This window comes from Galleria mellonella, unplaced genomic scaffold (assembly GCF_026898425.1).
Source record: "Galleria mellonella isolate WM207_F2 unplaced genomic scaffold, CSIRO_AGI_GalMel_v1 utg56, whole genome shotgun sequence".
In the NCBI taxonomy this organism is placed as follows: Eukaryota; Metazoa; Arthropoda; class Insecta; order Lepidoptera; family Pyralidae; genus Galleria; species Galleria mellonella.
Genome location: NW_026442117.1, coordinates 3,109,162 through 3,135,187, shown reverse-complemented (window position 1 = coordinate 3,135,187; position 26,026 = coordinate 3,109,162). Strand labels below are relative to the sequence as shown.

General features: G+C 33.7%; 3 protein-coding genes across 4 annotated transcripts in view; 2 read left to right on the top strand and 1 right to left on the bottom strand.

Moving 5' to 3' along the window:
• Nucleotides 1–19,039, bottom strand: part of LOC113516186 (ATPase family AAA domain-containing protein 2-like) — a 28,875-nt gene extending 9,836 nt beyond the window's left edge. Inside the window, 25 exon segments of the mRNA XM_052899058.1 lie at nucleotides 471–658; nucleotides 3,744–3,892; nucleotides 4,603–4,769; nucleotides 5,040–5,123; nucleotides 5,126–5,195; nucleotides 6,200–6,394; nucleotides 7,101–7,293; nucleotides 7,730–7,890; nucleotides 8,245–8,351; nucleotides 8,598–8,809; nucleotides 9,543–9,679; nucleotides 9,975–10,253; nucleotides 10,440–10,533; nucleotides 10,670–10,763; nucleotides 11,764–11,844; nucleotides 12,365–12,493; nucleotides 12,982–13,055; nucleotides 13,229–13,389; nucleotides 14,459–14,551; nucleotides 14,862–15,034; nucleotides 15,256–15,374; nucleotides 15,475–15,556; nucleotides 16,372–16,450; nucleotides 18,554–18,679; nucleotides 18,883–19,039. Coding sequence (XP_052755018.1) covers nucleotides 471–658; nucleotides 3,744–3,892; nucleotides 4,603–4,769; nucleotides 5,040–5,123; nucleotides 5,126–5,195; nucleotides 6,200–6,394; nucleotides 7,101–7,293; nucleotides 7,730–7,890; nucleotides 8,245–8,351; nucleotides 8,598–8,809; nucleotides 9,543–9,679; nucleotides 9,975–10,253; nucleotides 10,440–10,533; nucleotides 10,670–10,763; nucleotides 11,764–11,844; nucleotides 12,365–12,493; nucleotides 12,982–13,055; nucleotides 13,229–13,389; nucleotides 14,459–14,551; nucleotides 14,862–15,034; nucleotides 15,256–15,374; nucleotides 15,475–15,556; nucleotides 16,372–16,450; nucleotides 18,554–18,646 — 3,214 coding nt within the window. The 5' untranslated portion in view covers nucleotides 18,647–18,679; nucleotides 18,883–19,039.
• Nucleotides 19,040–20,561: 1,522 nt separating this feature from the next.
• On the top strand, nucleotides 20,562–22,174 carry LOC113516102 (BLOC-1-related complex subunit 6). Of its 2 annotated transcripts, none has more exons than XM_026900468.3 (2): nucleotides 20,562–20,698; nucleotides 21,167–22,174. In XM_026900468.3, exon 2 carries the CDS (start codon nucleotides 21,170–21,172, stop codon nucleotides 21,932–21,934), a length of 765 nt encoding a protein of 254 aa, XP_026756269.2. In that variant the 5' UTR covers nucleotides 20,562–20,698; nucleotides 21,167–21,169; the 3' UTR covers nucleotides 21,935–22,174. The 2 variants fall into 2 exon arrangements, with proteins under 2 accessions (XP_026756269.2, XP_031764652.2); XM_031908792.2 differs by lacking the exon at nucleotides 20,562–20,698 and adding an exon at nucleotides 20,730–20,859.
• A 1,050-nt stretch (nucleotides 22,175–23,224) lies between these two features.
• Nucleotides 23,225–26,026, top strand: part of LOC113516106 (monocyte to macrophage differentiation factor) — a 28,346-nt gene continuing 25,544 nt past the window's right edge. The window contains exon 1 of the mRNA XM_026900475.3: nucleotides 23,225–23,585. Within this exon, the coding sequence (XP_026756276.1) occupies nucleotides 23,421–23,585 (165 nt within the window). The 5' untranslated portion in view covers nucleotides 23,225–23,420. The remainder of the gene's footprint in view (nucleotides 23,586–26,026) is intronic.

Below are 26,026 nucleotides of genomic sequence, written 5' to 3'. Positions count from 1 at the left end.
AGGATAAACATAGGTATGTTAATCTAAAACTATCTGTCTGACAAATATCATTTAAATTCGTTCAACAGTTTAAGTGTCATAGTTCCATCTATCGGTACTACTAGATCGCAAATGGCGCCGTTTGTCACACAAATGACCAATGGGAGACTTTGTACAGAAGTCGTTTGCTTGGGTACCTCTGTTCCATTCGTGTTTCAACCGTAAAGCAGTTGTGTTTGCATGGCTGTGCTTTCGGTTTGAAGGGTGGGATATGGCGTGAATTTACAGGGTACAGAGGAATAACACCTAAGTCCTCAGGAATGGTAACGCCTGAGGAGTATCATGGGCGAAACAGTATACTCTGTTATGTCCATGGTACTGCTCATGTCTATAGGCGACGGTTACCACTTTCCATCAAGTGGGCCGTTAGCTTATTTGCCATTCTAAGTTGTATATAAAAAAAAGATTAGCTCTAAAAGCGTAAGCCTTACGCAGATTGGAGGCGGTGTATATAAAGTCGGGCAGGTCGTGGTCGGGCTCGGCGGGCGCCTCGCGGCGGCGGCGCGCGATGTCCTGGCAGTCGAGCTCGAAGTCGCTGTCCATCTCCACGTCGATGAGCGCGTGCGCGTGGTCTCGCAGCGAGCACGCCTCGTGCCGGATCTGCTTGTCCGACGACGTCCTGTCGCACCGTGACATATTTATTTATTATTCAAAAACAATAAATGATCAGCGTCGAATATAAATATATACAAGTACCATGGACAGCACGAATACCTTGTGATACTCATAGTACCTAGTATGTATTTAGGATTATGGACAAAAACGTTATGCTTTCGCATCCTGCAATTTTTCTGCCAAATTGAAAAACAGACATGTACATTCTGACACTTCCCTATGGTTGACTGGGAGAGAATGCTTTTAGCATTAAGTCCGCCATGTACACATATATATGTACTATTTAGCATTAAGTATAGTATAATATAAAATAAATAACCACGACTACTTCACGATTGAATCACGAATGTGACAAAGGTACCAACGCAAACGAGTTTTATACAAAGTGTCGTCACTCTGGCAATTGTTTTATAATATTATAAATTAAATATTACTAATACTACTAAAAAGTTTCAATAGTATAGTGTGCGAAATTAATCCATGTTCCCTGGAATACTGGGATTATTTTATTTATTTTTATAACATAGCAAATCCAGCTTTAAAGTAAGTATGAATAGATTGTCTACGAAAACATAGCACGCCCCTCCAAAATCCAAGGAATTAAAAATGCGTGAGTAATAACAAGATTTCGACCAAGGAATATAATATTCCTCTAGTCGGATCGCTACTGAAAACGTTTCCTCACAAACAAATCCTCAATGCCAGTATATGGTCACATAGTTCAGTATGACTGTTAGAAATCTCCTTTAAAAATACTAATGATTTCGACTTCATTCTATAATATAAAACAGTTCCAAATTTAAATTAAATTAGAAACGATGAAAGAGAAGCTAATGTCTTAAAATAACTTTTTCACGTATCAACTGAATCTATCAACTTGCCTCGCGTCTGGCAAAAATGCAGAGTGCTAAATCCATATTTTTTTTCATTGCATTCTGTTATATCACATACATCTCTCTCTTTATCCACTTTCATTACTAGTCTCGTCTCTCACGCACTAAACAATAATACTAACATTACATATCTAATATAATCACTCAAAGCTTTTTATAAAATGCAATTAATAACTTACTATTTGATTACATTAAAATAAATAATACATGTTAAAAAAAAAGCAATAAATGATGATATTAATAAATAAGTTGTTAGATGACACAAGGAAATAATACTATGTTAACAAACTGTTCATAACTTCACACGCATCAGTATTTCTGTTCCTATTTTAATACGACAGGCATCATACTAAAATAAAGAAAAAAAAAACAAATTATAAGCGATTTTGAAAAAGAGACAATTTTGAATATAGAACGCATAAAACTTAAATGCGCCCTGAAGTTTGTCCGTGTGTTTACGCAAAACATTGTGATTGCATTTGGAAGAAGGAAAAAAGAACATACCATAGAGTACCATCATTACGAATTTTTTCATATGTTTCATTTATATATAGTATATAAATGTAGATTGAAAAACATATTCTTGATATATAAATAAAGGTAAACTAGTAATAAACCGCCTCATAATGTCGAAAAATGAAAATTTTAATTGTATGTAGTTACAATGAAGATTATTCACAAAAAAAAAAACATCGACTTCAATCGTGACGAAACCAGTTATTTTGATTAAAAAAACTAAACTAATGAAACAGTTGTGATAAAATTTCTTTGGAACCAATCTGAAAGTATATACCTTCAGATAAAAAAAAAATAATTCTCCAAATCTGTCTAAAAATAACGGAGTTATAAAGTAAAAAACATAAAATACAAGCAAATTGCAAACCTCCACATTTTTTGAGTTGGTTGATAATCTATTAACTGCTAAGTTAAAAATTTATTATATAAAATGGATTGCAATATTTTTTTAAATGCTCATTACTTTTTTACACCTTTGTGCACTTACCCTTCAACTGCGAAACAATTACTTGAATGTTACAATCACGAGAACATATCGCAAAGCCAAGAGAGTCAACTTCACACAAGCGCATTTAAATTTGGCTTACAATAATAATTGCCTACTGTTACTACTTATTAATCTAAGCCATGCTTATAATTCTAACGACATGCTGAATATAGGGATACTTCAATAAAAAAAACAATGTCCGAAATATGAACGGACAAAAGGTTAGAGGATGTAATATACAATTACATAAAATAATACAATGTAATCCGCAATCATTACAGGTCAAAACTGAGTAAATACTATGCAATAGTTACAAGCGTTTTCTCATACCTATACATCCCTCTAGCCCTTTGATTGGCACCGGGGGGAATGTGAACAAAAAAATTATGCACATGTTATAAAATAAATTAATCAAATGGATTTTACGGAATGTTTTTGATTTAAGAGAAATTGTCCAATGGTGCAATGGAGATATTAATCATATAAAAGGTTCAATAATATATCTTTCTATAATAACTGTGGTGACTTGTAACACAGGTTTAACACCTAGTACAGGCACCAGCTTCTACAAATACTATTGTTAAAACGTTCCATATTTTATAGATAGTAAGTTCCTTAATTGTTGGTAGTGAGAAATAAATAATAGAGTATAAAAAAATATATGTATATCTATTAGTTATCCAGATTCCAAAATAAATCTCTGTATAGTTTTAAGCTAGATGGCGCTGCTTTATATTATTATAAGAACAGAAACAAAAGAAAAAAAAACAATATATAAAATAATTCAGAAATCTGTTTCAAGGAATAAAAAGCTCGATTGCCTAAATTTTTTTTAATTCGTAACTATTTATTTTTCTATTGTAATAAAACGATAATCATAAAAAAAAAAACAAATCTACAATAATAATAGAAATGTACAATTTCTAAAAAATCACTATTATTGAATGAATGAATGAATGAATGAATGGTTTATTTTCTCTTCACAAAAGGTAGAATAAAGTGACAACTTGAAGTACAATTTGATATGAAGACCAATTTTGTGAGAGACTGTTAATATAAAGTGTAAAAGACAATATTGGTTAGAAATCCCAATAATAATAACAATAAAATTATGTATTTGACCATTAGACAACTTCTCTTGTATATGAATGAACATGATTCTTATTTGTTAATTCTAATAGAATGTAAGTTACCTGTCGGGGTTATATTCTAGCGCATTAGCGCATATAAGGTCGATGTCGTCGAGGAACTCTTTAGCGCAATTATACTTATGCATGTCCACTTTCGTCATCATAGTCTCGAGGTCCATTGGTTGCTTTATTATATCTAAGTAGTCAGTCACCTGAGGGAAGCATAATATTAATAATAACATAGCCTTTTATTCAGACCCATATCAAAATTACGTAAAAAAAAAACAATACATGGATAACTTATGTAAATCTTAGTCTAATCTTTTATTTGAATTTTTATTTATTTTTTGTGCAGATCTGTTTAACAGTCGGCAAAGGCCTCCTCCATGCATTATAAAATTAAGCGATTGACACACGATGTAGCGCCGCGCCACTGTGTTCAAAGGCTTAGTTTTTTACGTACTAGCTTTTATCCGTGACTTCGTCCGCGTGTCTGAGATATGTTCAATGACCAGGAGAAAAAATAGTCTATAACAGTCCCATCTATCTCTATATCAAAATTTATAATAATCGATTCAGAAGTTTAGACGTAAAAGCGAAGCAAACAAACTCACTTTTAAAATATTTAATAAAATGTATTTAAAATGTTTATAACAAAATATAGTATTGAATATCATGCACAAATCATTAAAGTGAGTACAATTGTGTATTTATTAATTATGCTACCTGTATTATTTAGCTTCCGATAAGTGGAAAATCCCCATACAATATGAAGGTTTATATCCATGAGGTATATTTTCATATACATTTTTTTTTATTAAATATATAAATTATATATAATTATATAATTATATATAATTATATAATTATATATAAAGATATTGCTTGAAATTAATTATCACAATATGGTAAAAATTCTTACCTCTTCAAGATCGACAGGCTTGGTAAACTTGTAAAAACGACGATTCGACGCAAGTTTCCGACAGATGTCGCGCAGGAATATCCTCAGTTCTCGCAACTTATAGTCCTCCTTGCGTTTGCGGCGCGCTATCTCCTCCTCGCTCTCTCGCGGTGGCGGCGGTGGAGGTGCTATGCGACAAATATATTATGTCAAAATAACGAAATTGTGTATAAAACTGACATTTCATGAACAAATTTAAATAATTTTATTTTGTTCGTAACAGATTGCAATGTTACAATTACGACAATATCAACAATACTTTTAATTTCTTTTTATGTTATAAAAATACTAATCGAATATTAGACATTGTGGTCCTTCGAGCCGGATGAAAATGATACCGACTCTAATATATCATTTTTAAAAAAATATTTATTAGTTTCAATTGTTTATTCACTTACCTCTAGGCAATTGAGGTAGTGGTTCATTACTCTCGACGGGTGGCGGTGGTAACAGCGCTTCTGCTATCAGTGGCTTCAAAAACTTATTACTTCAGACACGTTCGGTTCCCGAACATTATACACGCAATCTTTGTACAACGGAAATAGTTCTTGCAGCTGCAAAAAAATACACAATTTTAAAACATGATCATTTTTACAGATGTTCAGAAGGTTTGTAAACATTTCTAATGTTTTGAAACAACCAAATTCATACAGTATATTACATTATTAAAATTAGTAGCCAGTAATGAAGTCCCATGTGGTTCCGAGATATAATAGACTATCCCTTCCTTTCCCGTAGGTGTTGTAAAATGCCACTAAGAGAGAGCCAGGGATGGACAGCAGCATCCCTTTTAAAACATCTCCAAAGTCTAATTGCGGTTGCCAATCCGGCTGCCAAGCGTGGAACTACTGGCAAAATCCCCCAATCCCTTTGGGGGGTTTATGTTCAGCAGTGGACAGTTAAAGGTTGATACAATGATGATAAAGTTATTTATACAATCAAAAAAAAAATGGAGACGAGCAGGATATATTATGCGAGAAAAAACACAAAAATGGACAACTATAACAGACTGGTACCCTAGAATAGGCCAAAGAAGACAGGGAAGACCATTGACACGATGGGTTACAGATATAATAGCAGTAGCAGGTGCATTTTGGACAAGGACAGCCAAAGACAGAATAGAATGGAAGACTCTGGAGGGAGGCCTTTGTCTTTGGACAAGCGAGAGGTGACAGAACAGTAACTGATTGAATATTAATTACATTGAATTTTTTTTTTTTTTTTACGGACAAATCACACAGATTGAGCTAGCCCCAAAGTAAGTTCGAGACTTGTGTTATGGGATACTAACTCAACGATACTATATTTATAATAGATACATATATAGATAAACATCCAAGACCCAGGACAATCAGGAAAAGATCGTTTTCCATCATGACCTGGCCGGGGATCGAACCCAGGGCCTCCACGTCGCAGGCAGGCGTGTTGACCGCTGCGCCACGGAGGACGACATTGAATTGTTTATTATGTTACTACTTTAATAAAGGCTTATATTATTACGATGATGATAGGGAAGTGTGCGTGTGGTGTATAAGAGCTAGGCCAGCTGCAGGCGCACCTCTGGGGGCAGCGCGTGGTGAGGGGCGGGGGCGGTGGCCAGCAGCAGCGCGCGGCGGCCGGCGGCGCGCGCGCGCCACAGCTGCAGCAGCAGCGCGCCGCCGCCGCGCGCGCCGCCCAGCGCCGCCCACAGCGCGCCCGCGTCGCGCACCACCACCACGCTGCCGCCCGCCGCGCGCCGGCACTCCGCGAACACCTGCACCACGACCACGACCACTACTTGTTTACAATCAACCATCTGTCTCTGTTATACGATCTCATTTCCTTGCACACACAACAATGTAACACACTACTCTTGTCATTAAGGGAGTTAATTCTGAAATAATTATGTGGCAACTTTAAAAACATTTTCTGACATTTCTTTTGTTTGCGAATTATATATTTCACTAGTTACTACCTAATTATATATGATAGACACATATTTGTTTATTTACGTAATATTATTAACAATATGTATTTCATTTGTTCATTCCATTGTTTCTGCCTACTGTAATGGGAGACAGGCGTGACGGATATGTATGTATCCATATGTTTATATGAGACGCCACAAATCTGATAGAGAAGTACAAAGTTAATACGTTTTATGTTTATGATATTTTTTTCTTATACAACTTAGAATGGCAAACAAGCTGACGGCCCACCTGATGGAAAGTGGTAACCGTCGCCTATAGACATGAGCAGTACCATGGACATAACAGAGTATACTGTTTCGCCCATGGTGCTCCCCTATGCGTTACCATTCCTGAGGACTCAGGTGTTATTCCTCTGTACCCAGTAAATTCACGCCATATCCCACCCTTCAAACCGAAACACAGCCACGCAAACACAACTGCTTCACGGTTGAAACACGAATGGGGCAGAGGTACCCAAGCAATGATAAGAACTAGTGTTGCAAGAGTGACCGATATGAGCGCCTGCTCGTGCGTGAAGGCGTGCGCGGCGTGCAGCGCGGCGAGGCTGAGCTCGCGCACGGTGGCGCGCTCGAGCCGCGCCAGCAGCGCCGGCGCCAGCAGCGTGTCCGCGCACTCGCCCGTCACCAGGAACGTGCTCGGGCCCGCCGCCTCGCACGCGCCCGCTGCCTCGCCCGCGCACCACCTGCGCCACCACACCCCCGGACTTCAATATACCAATAAAACCATGGGAACCAGAAAAAGAATCTTTGTGTAAGAATACACGTCAACTAGTCCAACTAATATCTGTTCAGTTGCGTCAAAAATCAGCCTGTAATCTACGTCGGACGCCAGACACCTTTATGTATAAATGGGTTTACACACGGCACACAATCAGCAGGGGAAAGGACTTTTGTAAAGCCTAGCAGCTTTTGCCAATATGAACCAGACGACTTAATATCTTTTGTATCACTTTTAATTAAAATTTACTATATTTATTATTTTTAATTGGTACTATAAAATGTAAATAAATAAATATCTTCACGTATCCTCCTCGCTGGTAACTCACCAATGAATACATTGCGCTATGGTTACCAGGGGGTTTACATTCTAATTTCATTCATTAAAAAAAAACTACGCACCCAGTGGCGGCTGTGAGCGCATGCGCGGCAGCGGTGACTTGCGCCTGCAGCAGCGGGCCGGCGCGCGGCGGCAGGCGACGCGCAACAGGTGGCGCCACCCTAGCGCCCGCCGCTACCAGCGACCCCAATGCTGCTACTAGGTCACCCGCCGTCACCTCCACCTACACACCCACAGCGACACCAACATATGTCAGCCAATTTATATAGCCGACTAGTTTAACACAAAGTAAAAAATACCCATAACTGACTTATAGGTTATCTTTTTACAATGCATTTATTTAGTCCATTTGTATGATTCAAGGTAATATTTCTATATTATTTCAAAATTTACTTCATGTACCTACTACACTATTTACGGTTATTGCATTATCATTCGGTTAATATTAGAAACAAAATCGTGTAGTAGATATGTTGGTCCTTCGAGCCGGATTAACTAAACTTACTTTATTTTAAAAATGTTTAACTTTTTAGAAACATATCTAAATTCATAAATGATGTTATTTATAGTTACTAACATTTTTCGGATCAATAAGTAATGCATGTTCACTCTCGTAAACTTGAGGGTACACTCTTCTTAAAGCTTTAAGTACAGCCTCTGAACATAGCGCTTTCAAATCCGAACCTGTAACAAAATTTATACATGAACTTCAAAAGAACAGGTTTATCATTATAAAATCATTTAAAAGTAAATGTAACATATAGCATATTCATTACATTTGAGATTCCTTGACCCCAATTTGTGTAGTAATTAGGAACAAAATATATATATATATCACATGAGGATTATCCTGTCATTGTCACTGCCCATTCTTACAGAAGAATAATGTATTTAAATTAATATTTGGAAATACATCTGCTAAATACTAACCTCCATACCCATTGGTGAGCTGCGCAATCTGTTCTAGATCATTCTCGCTCAGAGATGGTTCCCAGTCTTTGGTGTATATGTGCAAGATGTCTTTTCTAGCGGCCGCATGCGGTGGAGGGAAGTAAAGCTCGCGATCGAAGCGGCCCGCGCGTCTCAACGCCGGGTCTACTGCGTCCAGACGGTTAGTAGCGCCTATTATGATCACCTCGCCTCTGTCACAAATTTTTTATATGAAAAATCATAAAATAATAACCCCACCAGTGTGCCACCATTTGCAATATGGTCGCGGCCAGAATAGGCCACCCCATCTTTTCGCGTGGTTGTCGTAAGAGGCGACTAAGGGAGGACGAAGAATAAGTAACAAGTTCCCCTTAATACATCTATAAAACCTAATCGCGATTGCCAATCCGTCTGCTTAGAACAGCAACTAATGGCAAAACCCCCAAGGAGGAGGCTTATGTTCAGCAGTGGACAGTTAAAAGCTGGTATGATGATGAACACCGCCAGAGCTATCAGTATACACAGGTGGGGTATTGGTAGGTAACGGTATATGAGGATGAAATTAGATCAGTTGGCCTATAACTTATGCTAATATACTAATTACGTTATCAAGAAATACTGATCTAAAGAGACGAATTTATTTCAACGAACATTTGTAATCAAGTAGGCATTCGCAGCTCCATTTTTTCGTAAACAATAATGCTTACAAATACAAACCCCATAGACGTTTATAAATAACTTGAAATAAACTAACATTCTATAGAATGAAATAATCATCAAGATAACACATTTAAATATTGCCCATACCAGCCAACTACCTATATTGATTTTTATCAGGTTCTTCACTGCGGTACCATATAACGGATAACCGATATCTAATATATCCATTATTGGGTCATTATATAGATACTGTAACTATATTCGGCATATACTGGCCACCCTTACCTGTCAGTGAGGCCGTCCATCTCTGCGAGCAGCGTGCCCACCACGCTGGTATGCACCTGCTCCTGCCGCACGCTACGCACCGGTGCCAGTGCGTCGATCTCGTCGAAGAATATTATCGACGGTTTCATTTTATTCGCCTGTCGATGGACACAGCAAAATAAATGACTTTGTATTATGTAAATGACTTTGTAAATTCAAATCCTTAATTCCATTGTTTTCCTTTCGGGTGTATAACAAAAATAATCGAATAAATATATAATAACCTGTCGAAATTACTCAAAATTGTATTTTTTTTATTAAGAAGGCAATTGAATTGGCAGTCTACCTGGTAAAAAGTGACTAACGTCGCCCATGAACACTTGTGACATTAGAGGCGCTATCAAAGCGTCAAATGTCCATCTTTTAAAATCACAAAATTTACGGTTTTCCCACCTGTTGAAACAACAACTTGAGGTGCCTTTCACTTTCACCGACCCACTTCTTCAAACAGTCTGCTCCCTTTCTCATGAAGAAGGCAACCTTTCGTCCACCAACCAGACTACATTCGTTAGCTAGAGCCCTGGCCAGTAGTGTCTTGCCTGTGCCTGGGGGTCCATGGAATAAAACTCCTTTTGCAGGCCTCGTGTTAAACTTTTGAAACAAGTGTGGATACATCAGAGGAAAGAGAACCATTTCTCTGAGGCATTTTATATGTTCTTCGAGACCGCCCACCTGTGAATAAATTATTTATCACAAATATAAAACATTATCCATTTTATTCATTGCAAATATCATGCTATAGGCGTAGTAAAGATTACTGAAACTTAAAACTATTAATTTTTTTTTTATTAATAAAAAAAAAGTAATATTATTAATTTTATTTGATAGTATTTGCATTATATAATACAAAATACTCACCGATGAAAATCTCACACTGCCATCAACTTCGATAGGTTGAATATCTCTCAATGCCCTATCTGTTTTCTTGTCATCCATTGCTTTTGTCTTTTGCCTAAAAAAAAAGTAAAAAAAAAAATTATAGCATTGTAAATGCGAAAAAGTACATAACGATAGTTGCAGTAATAATTAAAAATAAAAACACTATAACTACGAGAACAAAATATATAAAAATGGCGTGCGGTAATTACCTGCCCTTAGTCTTATTTTTCATAGAAACATTTAAATCTTCTTCTGTATCCGAACTCGACGTACTACTACTGCTAGTACTGGACGGGGATTGTGCTGGGAACAGCAATTTATAAAATAAATTATCATCGCCATTACCACATAAATACAATACTGAATACATATTTAAAAAAATAAAAATACCGATGAGATACCGCTATTTTTTTTAATGCGTGAAAATAGAATGGTAACCCCACCTGCGTTATCGGTATATTGCTAGCCAGGCACCAGTGATGGATGATAAGTGAGGATGAAGGCAGATCAGTTGGCCCAAAGTGAAGAATTGGGCAAAAGTTTACCAAGATGGTTTCCAGGGGGAACCGTGTGGAAGTCGAACTAATAAAGTTTATTGCTAGCAATGCGGCTGTTTGAACACATTATTAATAATCTCTTTCCTTCCACATGGACACCGCAGCAGAATTATGTAAATTTGGATTTCTCAAACGAGCCATGCATGCTTTACTACGACCACAAGTGTTTCACTCTCAATGAAATCAACCGCGTCGTATGAAATAACCCTTAGGGTTTACCTATATTGGTTATCGATATGTAAAAGTGTTTAACCCATAAATTATATTACAATAATTATAGTAGTACCTGTTGATTTCAAACGGACATCCAGTACAGCGCTCAGTTGAGTTACTGCTCTACTGGAGGCCTGTTCAAAATCAACAGTATAAGAGTACTTGGCCTTAGCATGGTGTGATGTAAAAGAAGCGGATTTAAATCTTACCTGTTCCGAAATTTTTCAATCACACAATATTTATTGGAATATAATTTTCATATTTTAATATTTCTATTATAAAAATATTCAATGCAGTGCCATAAGAAGTTTGAACTAGTTTAGCAGAAGGTATATTATTGAACAAAATTCTGTTACAACGTTTAACAATTCACTCTAATTTTAGTACATACAAAATACATAATATTGCTTTTCTATATTAATTTTCTTGTAAAGATCAGCTTAATTGGAAACATAAGAAAATACAGATATATGTTGTTTTAAAGCTAAATATGCGTAAGAAAAATATTCAACGAGTTTATAATTTATACTCACATCTGATCGTCTTCCTACGCAGAATTTTAGGTTTTCTTTCCCTAAGAGAATATGGCTTCTTTCTTATTGTAAATGTTTTAGCTGTAAACAAATGATATAAATGACCATCAGAACAATGTATTTTTACACACAACAGTATAACTGTAAAACTTGTGTAATTAATCAAATAACGTTACTTATGTCAAACCTGTATAGGATTATAGAGATTTTATCACAATATATCTTTAATAAATAAACATTTGCTAGAATTTTAAAAATATATAAAAATAAAATAAAATAATCTAAATTTAGAAATTACATATTTTGACTACTTCAAATTTAAATGTCATATCACTGAAACTAGAAATAAGCAAGAATAATATTGCATTTATCCTCTATGGGGGAAAGCATCATCTATGAGATGCATTCATGTAAAGCATAATTTTTAATTTCAATTTTTCCAATTCCTTAATAGCAAAATATTATATGCTTATATGCAAAATGATTAATTGATAGTGTACTTAAAAACATGTCATTTTTTTCATTTCAAAAATAAAGCTAGCACATTTTAAAAAATGATATAAACACGAAAGCAGTGAATAACAAATAATAAATTACGTACCTCTAGAACGGGTCTGTCCTTGAGCGATTTGTACAAAAGCAGGCTTAGCTTTTCGAGTACGATTAGACCGTCGCGGCTGTCGGCCCATTGTCAGCTCGCTACCAGATTCCGACGATGAAGTCTCGGATGCTGAAAACAATACTGTAGTTATTAACAGACTATAAAAGAAGAAGGTTCTCAATTCTATTGTATTTTTTTTTATGTTTATTACATCATAAATTCATAACTTTGTCAATTGTAAACCGATTTGGAAAACTTTTTCTTTATCTAAAGGATACACTTACAGATTGGTGTCATAGAAATTTTATCGAAATCGATTTTTTTTAACCTAATCTTTAATTAATAAACACCTAAATATACTTGGATCTTACATCTATTGCGTCCTTCGTGTTACATTGTTTTATAACTTAATCCTTAATTCATAAAAATGTCAAACGTCTCACAAACCAATTGCCTTTTTTTTTAGCTTAATTCCCAATTCGAAAGAAAGTGACAAAACACTAACTGCTAAAGTAGGTTTGTATGATGTTTTAGTTTTTGTGAATAAGAGGGATAAATATATACACTTATCCCCCTTATTGGTAAAAACTATTTATTATTATCATAATTTAAGATACCTGTCTCTTGACTATCCTCTTTCTTTGGTCGACCTCTCCCTCTGCTTCGGGTCGATCTCGCTGGTGCTTGATTACTAAAAAATGGACATAACTCTCTAAAAATTATAATAAATATGCATTATACATTTGAGACATTTTTTTAAGCCTTCTGATTTCTATAATTATAAAATGAATATTACGGCCTAGTCTACGCATAATTCAAATATTACGCAGCTAACGTAGATCAATAAGTAGGTAACAATAATACCTTTCACTTTCCTGTGTTTGGACATTGGGTTCACTCTCAGCCTTCACTTCCTCACAGGGTTGAACTTCCATTTTCTCATCCTCCTTTTTACTGTCTGTCAGTGGCTTCTTTTCTATAACTGTTTGATTTTGTTCATCTTCGGAATCTGTTTCAGTTGCCTCCTAAAAAATAATGTTTTTCTTGTATTTTACCAATATTCCCACCATTTATTGAATTTATTTATCAATAGCCATAATCAATATGGTTGACAGTCGGCAAACACATCTGACTACCCCATTAGGTGATATAATTGTAAATCATGAGCATGTTTACATTTACATTGTATCTGGTTAATATAATCTTATCATTTTTATGTTAACAAAATTTAAAAAAAAGTTTAAAATAGCATATTTAATCGTTTACATTTTTCACATTGTATTTTTTTTTTTTTTTTTTTTTTTTATACTAATCGACGATACATATATATAATCTAAAAATTTATCATTTATTAAGATTTATTAATGTTAACAACATATACTCCAATTTTGTTACAACATGTAATGGCAATAAATAAATGAATAAATGAATAAATGAACAACATATCCGAATGTAATGCCGCAATATCCTTCTACCCTCCTTACCTATCCATATTCCCGATCAAATCTGGGATCATATTGGGGATAGATGGCTACAAAATCAGTCTGTAGCCCAACTGTGCGGCGAGCAGATCAAGTTCTGTTAAGATATGTAAAAAAAATCCGCCAGTCGCGTACTACTCAGATCAGCTGCGATCTCCGAGCATCATCAAGTGAAACATCAGCAAATCAATAAGTGTTGGATAATTTGGAGTAAAACAAGAACGCGTATAAAAAGATCCACACGAGGGGACTACTTGAACCAGGTTTGTCCTTCACCGTTCTTTTTATCTAATAGTATCATAATGAGTTATGATGTTAAATTTTTGACATATTTTAACATTAACTTTTACTTTTTTGTATACTCAAATTAATTAGTTGAATCAATTAATATTGTTAATGTGAAAGTGTTTGTTTGTTTTTTGTTCCTATTAGCGCCTTAACGGCTTAACCGATTACTATGCAATTTAGTATACACGTACTATAATGGAGTAGGTTATAGCATACTTTTTATCCCAGTCAGTAAACATACCCCGATCACGCGGGCGAAGCCGCGGATTAAAGCTAGTGTAAATGTAAGAATATAGGCAAAAAATTATTATGCTACGTGACTCACATTAGATTTTTTGTTGTGAAATCGTGCAGACGTTCGCCGTTGTCTCGATAGCTGTGTGTCTTCATCTGTATTAGCGGGAACATGGCTGCTAGACTATAAACATTTATTTACTTATTTATACTTTATTGTACACAAAAATTACATTCTTATAATTTATTTTAAATAAAAATGTACAACAGGCGAGCTTAACTTGAACATGAAAATTGTTTTTTTTTTCTATCTAAAATGAGAATTTACCCAATGGTTACATGAACCTTTTTATATTTTTAACGTGGTAATCGTCACTTTTAGATATGAAAAACACCACAAACAACATTGGGCATAGCTTGTAAAATTTATTATAGTTTCATGCTACTTCACATACTAACATATATTTTAGAAATTCAATTACAATTTGATTTACCATTTTTTTTGGTGTGGTTCTGGTTTCATCGCCTGAGTATGATTCATCGGAGGAACTGGAACCAGGGAAACCATATAAATCTGGATATCCTTTGACTTTCAATTCATTAGTTATCCAACTTTCATTGAAATTGTGATGGAGGAGTTTACGCTTCCGACAACTTCTTCTTACATCTGAAATTGACATATAAAGTTAAAACAAGGACAAAATTCTGAAATTTGGTCTAATCTCAGAATCCTAAGACAGAAAAGTAACTAGCACTAATCTGCTACTGCTTTATCTAATAACAGATAAGACATCTTCAGATCACATTTATTGCCATATTACATGACCAAATTAGACACATAATTTGATTTTATATAAGCTTTATGCTGTATGACGAAGGAACACATACTTTCTTGTATAGGTTTGTCTTCACTGTCTTCGACGTAATTTTTCCTTGGTCCACGGCTACGTCGGACACTATTGGTTGGTTCATTATCTTCAGCAAAAAACACTCTTACTTGTCTGGATCTAAGAAAAAATATTATAATAATAATTCAATAATTTTGTATAATATGAATAAGAATATTTTTTAAAAACAGAATATATTATACATCAATCAAGACTATACCTTCTAGAATATTTTTCAGGTTCGGTGTCACTTTCTGGGAATACTATTCGAGGCATCTTGATGGTACGGCATCTGCGACTATCTAATGATGATTTCACAAAAAATAATATATTTATCATATTCTAATAAATAATATAAAATTTCTATAAAATCTGACAATGACTCCATTGTGAAACACCATTTCTGTAAACCTATTTTTAAAATGAAAACTTCAATTTGATATCACAGTAAAATATTTATTCTAAGGGCTAATATATTTCTTATTGCTTTCCATAATGTGGTTGGTAGATATTAAAACAGCTCTAATTGTCAACTCTATACATATATATAAAGGATGGCAACTTTTTTTTTACTTTAGAAATAGTTAAGATATGAAATTTTTTTTTTTTTGTTTACAACTTAGAATGGCAAACAAGCTGACCCACCTGATGGAAAGTGGTAACCGTCGCCTATAGACATGAGCAGTACCATGGTCATAACAGAGTATACTGTTTCGCCCGTGATATCCCCCATGCGTTACCATTCCTGAGGACTCAGGTGTTATTCCTCTGTACCCAGTAAATTCACGCCATATCCCACCCTTCAAACCGAAACACAGCCATGCAAACACAACTGCTTCACGTTTGAAACACAAATGAGATAGAGGTACCCAAGCAATCGACTTTTGTATAAAGTCTCCCTCTGGAATATTTCAATAACTACTGAAATATTTTTCAATCATTGAAATTGTTTCATGATAGAACTATTATCAGTTTAGTTTATGATGAGTGATTCATAAAATACAATTATATAAAAATGAAATTATTTTTCATAGAACTATCAAATTAAAATATTAGATTAAAGATAAATTTTAAGAAATGGCACTTCAGAATTGATTGCAATATATGCCCTACTTACATTTAGTGGGCCAACGTTGGATTGTTCTAGTAACTTTATACTGACTACTCCTTAGCTCACGTTGGGACCAATTGCTTGCCTAAAATTTAAAAAAAAAAATTCTGAACTTATTTATTGCAATATAATAATAATGTATATAAAATATATTAATTAATAATTACATAAAATATATAAAATCTAAGTTATGTACAATAAAGATTTTTACAATACAATACAATACAAATACAATAAATCATCAAATCAATTTTCAATTTTTAATATCTTGTAAATAATGAATAAAACTACTATTAATCTTAAATACATTTGTTTTATATTGAATAAAATGTATATTAATGCAATAACATGCATATCATAGGGACAACCAAACATAAAATAACACAGGATTTTCAACAAATATCCATTGAGTGTATAAAATTTAATATTTAATATAAATAATTTAATATAAATAAAAAAGAGCAGGCAACCCCACCACAACTATAATTCTAAAACTACATATCTATAAAAAGATAATCAAATTTAAATACACTTATCTACCTAATGATTTTGATACAATATTTATTTTATTAAGATTTATACTTTTTATTGCCCAACTACCAAATAATAGAGGGTAATATTTTCAAGTGTATTCCCAAAGAGGGTTGATGTCAGGCAGGCGGCCGGTCGTAAAACTATAAGCCGAATCATTTTGTAATATGGATAAAACCATATTACGCCGACCCCAAATAATAATTGGGATAAGGGTAGGAAGATGATAAATATTTTCAAGTATATGAATGTATGTGCCCCTTCTTTAACGCAAGTTAATGTGTTTTATGGTTTTTATTAATTGAAACAGTGCTATATGCTAAAAAATTATGATTAAACAGGGCCACATCATAGTTTTAGTCAGGTTTTCTAAGGGGTTATCACATCTGAAAGGTAATTTATATGTAGCATTTGGAAGTATATATGTCCTTCTGTTTTAAAATCACATTTTTTCTTATCACTGTATGGTATAACTGCTTCGTCAAATAGTTTCTTGTACTAAGACCTATCTTATTTATATGAGTATATGACTAATATTGTTAAAAACACTATTATTATCATTGAAAAGTGTAATTAGTTACTACTTACTAATTGCATTTGTAAAGTTCCATATAAACCAAAGTTATACTAAGAGATGATTCATATAACAAATAATTTTACTTTAATTGAAATATTCATATTTGTTTATATCTAAAATCTAAATTTTAGTTAAATATATCAATAAAATATATATGTTTTTGGTAACTAGCCACATGTGGCAGTTTTATTACATTCTGTTGTATATAATTTTTATATAAATAATTATAGTAGCTATTACCTACAGCTTTGCCTATATGACAGATATAAAAAAATCCTTTTGTATGAATCTAGTGATATCCTAAATTCACATAAAGGATAGAATGATATCATCTGTGTACAACATTTATTCAAATCAATAAATAATGACCTAGTAACAAATATCTTAACAAATTTTAACATTTATTTTTATAAATAATAAAACACCTGTACTACTTGCACAGGTTTTAATAATAACTAATAGTGGAATTTGCCATAAGAAACTAACAGTGTGCATGTTTTAATTACTCTTAAGCCCAGACTCAATTTCTTAACATATCAGAGCTGAAAATGGAAAACAAATTAATGCATCATTTAATCCCATTAGCAACATTCTTTGTTAGCTATAAAATATTAATATACCTATACTATATAGCAGTCATGTATGTATGTATTTTCTTATATGTAACATTAAATAATATAATGTATTAATAATCACAAAAAGTATCTTTCAAATAACACATATTAGCCTATCTATATGATTTAAATTTTTTACTAAGTGGGGGCACTGTCTTCCATCTACATGTTACCAAGAATAATAAATATTGTTATTAAATTGTAATGGATTGTTTGTTTAGACATATACACATTGAAGATATTAAAATATTGGAATAGACTAAATTATTACATCATAACAAAAAAAAACAAGGCTGGTTATGGAAAACCGTGAATTTACACTTGTAATAAAAGCGCATGCAACTACGTGCAGCATTTACCAACTAGGAAATGGGGACAGGAAGTTGACTCACATAAAATACCTCTAAACAAAGCAAAGGCGCAAGACCTGTCTAAAAGATACGTAATATCTGTAACGAAATTTCACCTTCTCATCAGATACACTGCCAACGTCGTTTACAGCATAATTCCCATCGTCAACCTCCCCATTCTCTCCATTACTGCGACGGGTTTTCACCATTGCAATACTTGTCTCGGTATCTTACTTAGAATACTACAAACCCGTTATGTAATAGAACAATGAAATTTCTATCTATCAGAACTCAAAATACAACAACAAATATGTATTCAGCAATTGTAAATTAAACTAACACGACATTTTAACAACTTTATCATCCGCACATGTCGTTATGAAGCGCCATGTTAAACGGACAATGCATGTTCTGCCTTCAGCGACTTTTGAAACATTTAACTCACCGATCAAAAGCATGCATTTCTATATAGCACTAATTAACAAAAACTGGCGTTACACTGAAGAAAAATAAGCATACAAGATAAATTATAATAGCCCGAATTCAAGAAGAATTCATATTCACGAATGTTTTTATTGACAAGATGACAATGACAACTGTCAAAAATTCCCGCAAATTTGACATTTTTTAATACCTACAAATTATTATTGTTTATGATCAAAAACTAGTTGTAGGTGTTAAGTAAAATTAAACTAATAAATAGTTGAATCCCTAATATATATAATAAGAAACATTTACCGATTGTTCTGAGAGACCAAATGTTAAATATTATCGAAATTCTCTGTCTACGAGCAGAACCGAAGTAGACAAGAGAGTTAAAAAGAAAAAGAATCCTAATGCAGCTACTCTATGTAGAGGCAAGGAAGAATAAAAATTGACAAAAAATTTATGAAATTTTGTATGAAATTGATTGAAGTATGAGTAATACCCAGGCCTATCTCACTTTGATAAAAGTCCGCCTGTGTGAAATCTATGCAACCAGTTAACTAAATTAAAAAAATATATATTATGAAGTAGCCAAGTTTTTTATGATACCTCGTCATCCTCATCTTTTTACCCATATCATAATTATTTATTTAGGATCGGCGTAATATGTTTAGTTAATATGTACGTTTTGCAATAAGACAAACAACAAATTGATAATTGAATGCCACCATTCACTGGATAGGATATCTTCCAATAACCGAGTTATCCTCCAATGGATAAAAGGGCACAGTGGATCTTATGGTAACGATGCCGCAGACGAACTGGCTAGAAGAGGCTCAGGAACGAGGGTGGTAGGCCCGTATCCACTTCTTCCTCTTCCGTTCTCGCAATTTCGAATATGGATTCGTCAGAGACCCGCTGACATACAAAACCAATGATGGATACAGGCTACTGATTGCAGACAATCAAAATTGGCCGTACCTACGTTGAATCAACGACTATCAAAACGTTTATTACATCTAGATAGAAAAAACCTCAAAATAATGATAGGGACAATAATGGGCCATTGTCCATTAAACAAACATTTATACACAATAGAAGCCACAGACAGCCCTCTATGTCGAGGCTGTTTCAACGCCGAAGAAACAGTTACTCACGTAATCCTGGAATGTGAGGCTGTGACCCATCAACGTTTAGAAATCCTCGGAACGGTGAGGTCGCTCCGTGAAGCCTGTGAAGAACCCAGGAAGCTTCTGTGTTTCTGGGCGGAGCTAGGTTAGCTGTACTAGCCACGACTCACACGCACAACGGCCCAAATGAGAGGCTAAGCGCGGAAAATAGAGTCTTTTTCACATTCACATTCAATATGTTTCGTTCATCTCTATTTCCAGTCATTTCTGTTTGAGATTAGATTTCTGTCTTTTTAGATTTTTTTACCCTTATATCCATATTCATACTTAGCACTTTTCTTAAAATATGCTTTTCATCTCTGCGCATACTTGTCCATATCATATTAATTTTAACTCTACTTTCAACTTTTGTAATACCCATCAATCTTGATATTTTGTACAGAGGTATATTACACATAAGTGTAGAAATCTATGAATATTCATTTACTTGTGTCGTACTTTTAAATGGTTGCACAGATTTTCAGGTATATTAATAATATCGATTCTTAAATAGTTTACTTACCTGTCATAGCTAGTTTAGCTAGTCTCTGTAATTTGTCATAGTTATTTTCTTTTATATACTGTTTCTTAATATTAAAACAAATATATTTATTTAAACAAATAAGTGACTATCAATTAACTGTGATAAATACTTATTACATAAAGGTATTGCCTAACTTTAAAGTCTAAAATTACCAATTATAATAGTCAAAGCTACTGCATATTTCTATAATTTTTTTGAAAAACTCAGTCCTATTTGTTTTGTGCTTATTTAGTAAATAACGTAATAGTTACCTGTTGGTGTTTAATGGCTTAACAATGTTAAGGTTAAAACCTAATAATAAAATACTGCAATTTTAAATAGGAATTCTTAATGAAGTGGTCCCATTTCATCTTTTTGTTCATTTAGTCCCTAAATTTATATTTCATTTCTGAAATATGGACTGTCCTCACTCTAAATACAGAGGTATAAAACGTCCTCTATTTCTATAAAATATAATATGGCACACAAATATGTTTAATATTTTATTAAAATATTTGAGTCTTGATAAATTAATTTTGATATTCTCTGTAGCTAAAAACAATCTTAATTTTATTATATTTGTAAATATTTTTAATTTTTATTCCATACAGAAAATGGCGAATATTTCAAATATTCAAACGGACTCTACAACTTCACCATTAACAGAAGAAAAGGAGCTTACCGAAGCTACATCAAGTAAACAACAAGCCGAGGTCGACATGGATGATGAAATATCTGCACGGATGACCGCGTCTTATAGTGAGATATCATTCCACTCTGATCATGGTCAATCAAATGAAGAACAGGCAAAAGCCACTGGTCCATCAAGACCATATGATTTGCCTTCAGAGAATCGGAAGCAAGAAAAATTTCCGTTAGATCTTGATGGACATGTTAGTTATGAAGGAGACATGACACACTATGTTGCTGATGATCTAGAATTTAAGATAAAATTGTCTAGCCCCATTACTAAAAGAGGTGAAACTCCAGTATTTGGCAGTTCCAGTGCATCACGATCAAGTACTCCATCTGGTAAACTCTACAGACAGATATTAGCACCACAGATTGGTCAAATAGATATAACTGTCCTGAATGATCTTGAGTATGAAGCTCAAAAGATTGCTCAATCTGTTGATAATTTAATAGAAAACCTATCAAGTATTTTACATTCCAATTCTTCATTGACAGCAGAAAATATGGAAGTTTATAAAGAAGCAGTCGGAAAGACTTGTGATGCAATGGATAACAACATTAAGAGTATGTATACAATATTAGCCAAAGGTGAGGAAGTGTCACAGGCTATGATACCAGTTCAAGCACAAGCAGCCAGAATAGCAGAAATAAAGAGACTTCTCCAATTATTTGAGAGTAACTTTTAGAATAATTAGCTGTAGATAGATACTCTTTATTGTTTCCTCCAAAAGATTACAATAGTAAACTTATTGTAAATACAAACAATTACAAGAAATAATCACAGTGAGAAAACAATGGGTGGCCTTATCGCTAAAAGCGATATCATCCAGGCAACCTTTGAATCAAGAGAAGTAATTATAAACTGTAATGATTGATCTCTGTAAATATAAAGTAACTAATAAAGTTTGTAAATATTTATTAGATTAGCCTCCTCTATTTATTTATTATAAGTATGAAATGAATATCTACATCCAGATTGAACATATAATGAAGACTACTATACATCTAGACTTTTTGGCTCTTGATGGGTTAGAGCCTCATCTACTCTCTCCAAATTTTGTTTTTTCCCCTTTTTCTTATTAACAAATCAAACCAGGCTATATATATATATATATATATATATATATATATATATATATATATATATATATATATATATATAATATCATCATCATATCGGTTTTAAACTGTCCACTGGTGAACATAAACCTCCCCCTGGGGGAGTTTTGCCAGTAATTGCCATGCTTGGCAGGCAGATTGGCAACCATGATTAGGTTTTAGTGATGTTTTAAAAGGGACACTGCTCGGCCTAATAGATTATCCCTCGCCCTCTGTTAGTAATTTCTTACACACACGGGAAAAGAAGGGGTGGCCTATTCTATACTAGGATCACACAGCATTTTTTAATATATAAATATTTATATATATGGGGTCTTAATGCCCCCTAAACAACTGCTAGTAATATAAGTAGTTAGTTAAAAGCTCCTCCCTTTGGTTGGGGAAGGAATCATACACAGCGTGGAGGGGAAGAGGATAGCAATTCCAAGGCGTTATTTCTCTAAACCTATCTCTAAAATTAATATTTCAATTTGGTATCACAGTAAAAATCTTTATTATAAGACCAATATAAATATAAGACAATTAAGTATTACTCTTATTTATATTTATTTATTATTTATTACTTCTTAAGACAACAATTTCGCGAAACTATTAAATTAAAAAAAATTACTACGAGATAAGTTTAAAGAAGTGGCGGTTTAGAATCGGCTTCAATTGTGATAATTACACACACACTTACACATTATAAATTATTTCGAGAGAATGAAATATTGAATAAAGCTCTACATAAAAATTTAAATATTAAGTATCTTGATCGTGTATAGAGACTTTATAATTTTCTTGACGTTTTGACAACTCCATTCATTTGATTCATTCGTTCAATCAATGAGACAGAGTTCTCATTCTTTATTTCCGTTTTGTCTCCCTCACTCTGGCAAGTGAGATTGACAAGGGTGGTTGTGAAATATTAAAACATAAAAATGTGTTCCCTATCAGAAAAACGTAAATTGAATTAATAACATGAATGATAACATCATTACAAATAAATGCATATTGTTGTTGGTCTCATGACCATTTAACATATAACTCTCAAAGCGATATAACGCGCGACAAATGGGTGACGTTGTAAGCTTATTTTCTGTGATAATAATGAAATTTAAATCTAAGTTCAATGAGAGTAAAATTTATTTCCACTGTGATCTTCCCTGGAAGAGGCTAAATGCGGTGAAATGGATGAATGAGAGGGCCACATCTAACAGAGCATATGTACCAACTGCGGTTAGTATTATTATACATAAATTAAAATTAAATAAATAAAATAAAAAATAAACAAACAATTTTTATAATCGTTTAAACACCTACATTTCAAATTTATTGATATGTACAATTATTATAAGTTCATATTTTCTACTCATTGCATAGTTATTTTTATATATGTCATATGTAAATATACATATTAAACATCTACATATACGAGGTCTGTCCGGAAAGTTCGTATAAAAGTGTTCTGGAATGCGAGAAAGAGGAGTGGGGAGGCCAGGTAAGCGCAGGACCCCTTCCTTATGTCCCTAACAATGCTTCAGTTCTGGTCTGACCGCCGTGCGGTGCGAACTGGCTTGTCACGCCATCTGTGAAGTTACCCCTTAACGAAACCCCGTCGGCATGGAGCCCGCTTCCGTTGAAGAGCAGCGCGTCGTAATCAAGTTTCTCTCGAAACTCGACAAGAATGGCCGTGAAAGCAAAGAGTGGAAGACATCCGGGGAACCACGAACAAAAAAATCAAGAAAATCCCGCTCAAATGTCAAGACAATGTTGATTGTTTTTTTCGATGTTCGGGGGATTGTCCATCAAGAATTCGTCCCTCCAGGCCAGACAGTTGATGGAAAATTCTACGTCGATGTGCTCAGACGCCTCAAAGCTCGTGTGGCACGAGTTCGTCCAGAATTGGCGCGAGAGGGGCGTTGGATTCTTCACCACGACAATGCCCCTGCCCACACCTCTCTTGTTGTCCGTGAGTTTTTGAGTAAAAATTCCATTACGGTGACCGAACACCCCCCTATTCGCCGGATTTGGCCCCGTGTGACTTCTTCTTGTTCCCAAAAACCAAATTGGTACTTCGGGGGCGGCATTTGGGGGACATAAATGAGATAAAAAAAGCTACGACGGGGCAGCTGAGAAACCTACAACCAGAGGACTTTCAAGGAGCCTTCTCACAGTGGAAACGGTGTTGGCACAAGTGCATTATGTCACAGGGGGAGTACTTTGAAGGGGATAAAATTGATTTACCTGAATAATTGTAAAATAAAATTTTTAAAAACTTTTATACATATATTAAACATGTAGTCTGTAGCCTTAGAGTATTAAATTATCCTAGATTAAATTTTTTTAGCATTATTTGATAATAAGAAAAATATAGAAAGTATTATATAACAAATATTAATAAATGTAGGAAAGAAACTTGGTCAGATTAATTTCAAAATTGAAGATACTTAATAATTCAAATTTTCTTTATCCATGTAAATCAGTATGCTTTAATACTAGCTCCTTCACTTTTTATTTTTAATGTAACTTTTTTATAATATGTATATTAGTAAAATGACCAAATTTACTATGTGCTAATTGCCTCCTTAGAGTGCTCACCTCCTTAAAAATTATATTAAATATTACCGTATAGATAGATGCACACTCTTGTTATGCATGTAAATAGATCACAATATTTCATAAAATTAAAACAAAATTTAATAGTGTAATATTATAGACATAAAGTGAATATATTCACATTCTTTCTCATGTGAATTCATCAATTTCTTTTTTTTTACTTTACCAGTCCATTGATATCCTTATTTTAATGGGTGCTGTACTATTGGACTTACTTAGATTTCACCTTATTAAAGGAGTGGTAAGTATAATTATATTGTGATATAAAGTAGTCAAATGTTGATTGATCGATGACATTTGTTGCTGATGTGGCATAACTCAATTTGTTTGCATATTTTTGAAGATATTAAAATTTATTGTGGCAAGTATTACCTATATACCTATATGGATTGTGGATGTATCCATGTACTAAATTTGTTTGATTAGAGATTTCTAACACCGAAAAGTTAGTATTATATTTAAATAGATGCCTAGAAAGTCATTGGTGCGGCCATATTATTAATCTGAAATTTAAATTGATACAAAGTTGATAATATCAGTCGTACTGTTATTCAAATTCATGACCATTGATGTTTCTAAATTAGGGTAACATAATCACAATGTAGTAGAAGATCTATGTAGGACCATCTTTCGCGTATATATATTTTTTATACTACTATATGGCAATCAACTATATAGACCGTCTGATGATAACAGTCATTGCCAAAAAATTGCAAAAATCTGTTCTGTGCTGAGCCCAATACCGACATTATGATGGGGAGAAAATAGAGCGGGTTGTATTATCGCATAATGCGCATAATAAGCATTATAGGCATGAACTACGGTTTAAAAATAAAAATCTAGTAAGAGGTACCTAATTGACATAATATATGTCCTCAAACCTTCATCTTTTTAAGTCGCTTCAAAATTGAATAGGTACGATATTGTCCCACACATGCATCAGATGTTATGAAAATATCCGTATGTGTGTGTTTTCACCAAACATAATTTAGATCCATTTGTAACTTCATTTAAAAATCGAATATTACCACATTCAATTAGGTGGACCGTAAACTTATTTG

Coding starts and splice junctions, on each gene's coding strand:
- LOC113516102 (XM_026900468.3), top strand. CDS start 21,170: ATGGCGAATATTTCAAATATTCAAACGGACTCTACAACTTCACCATTA.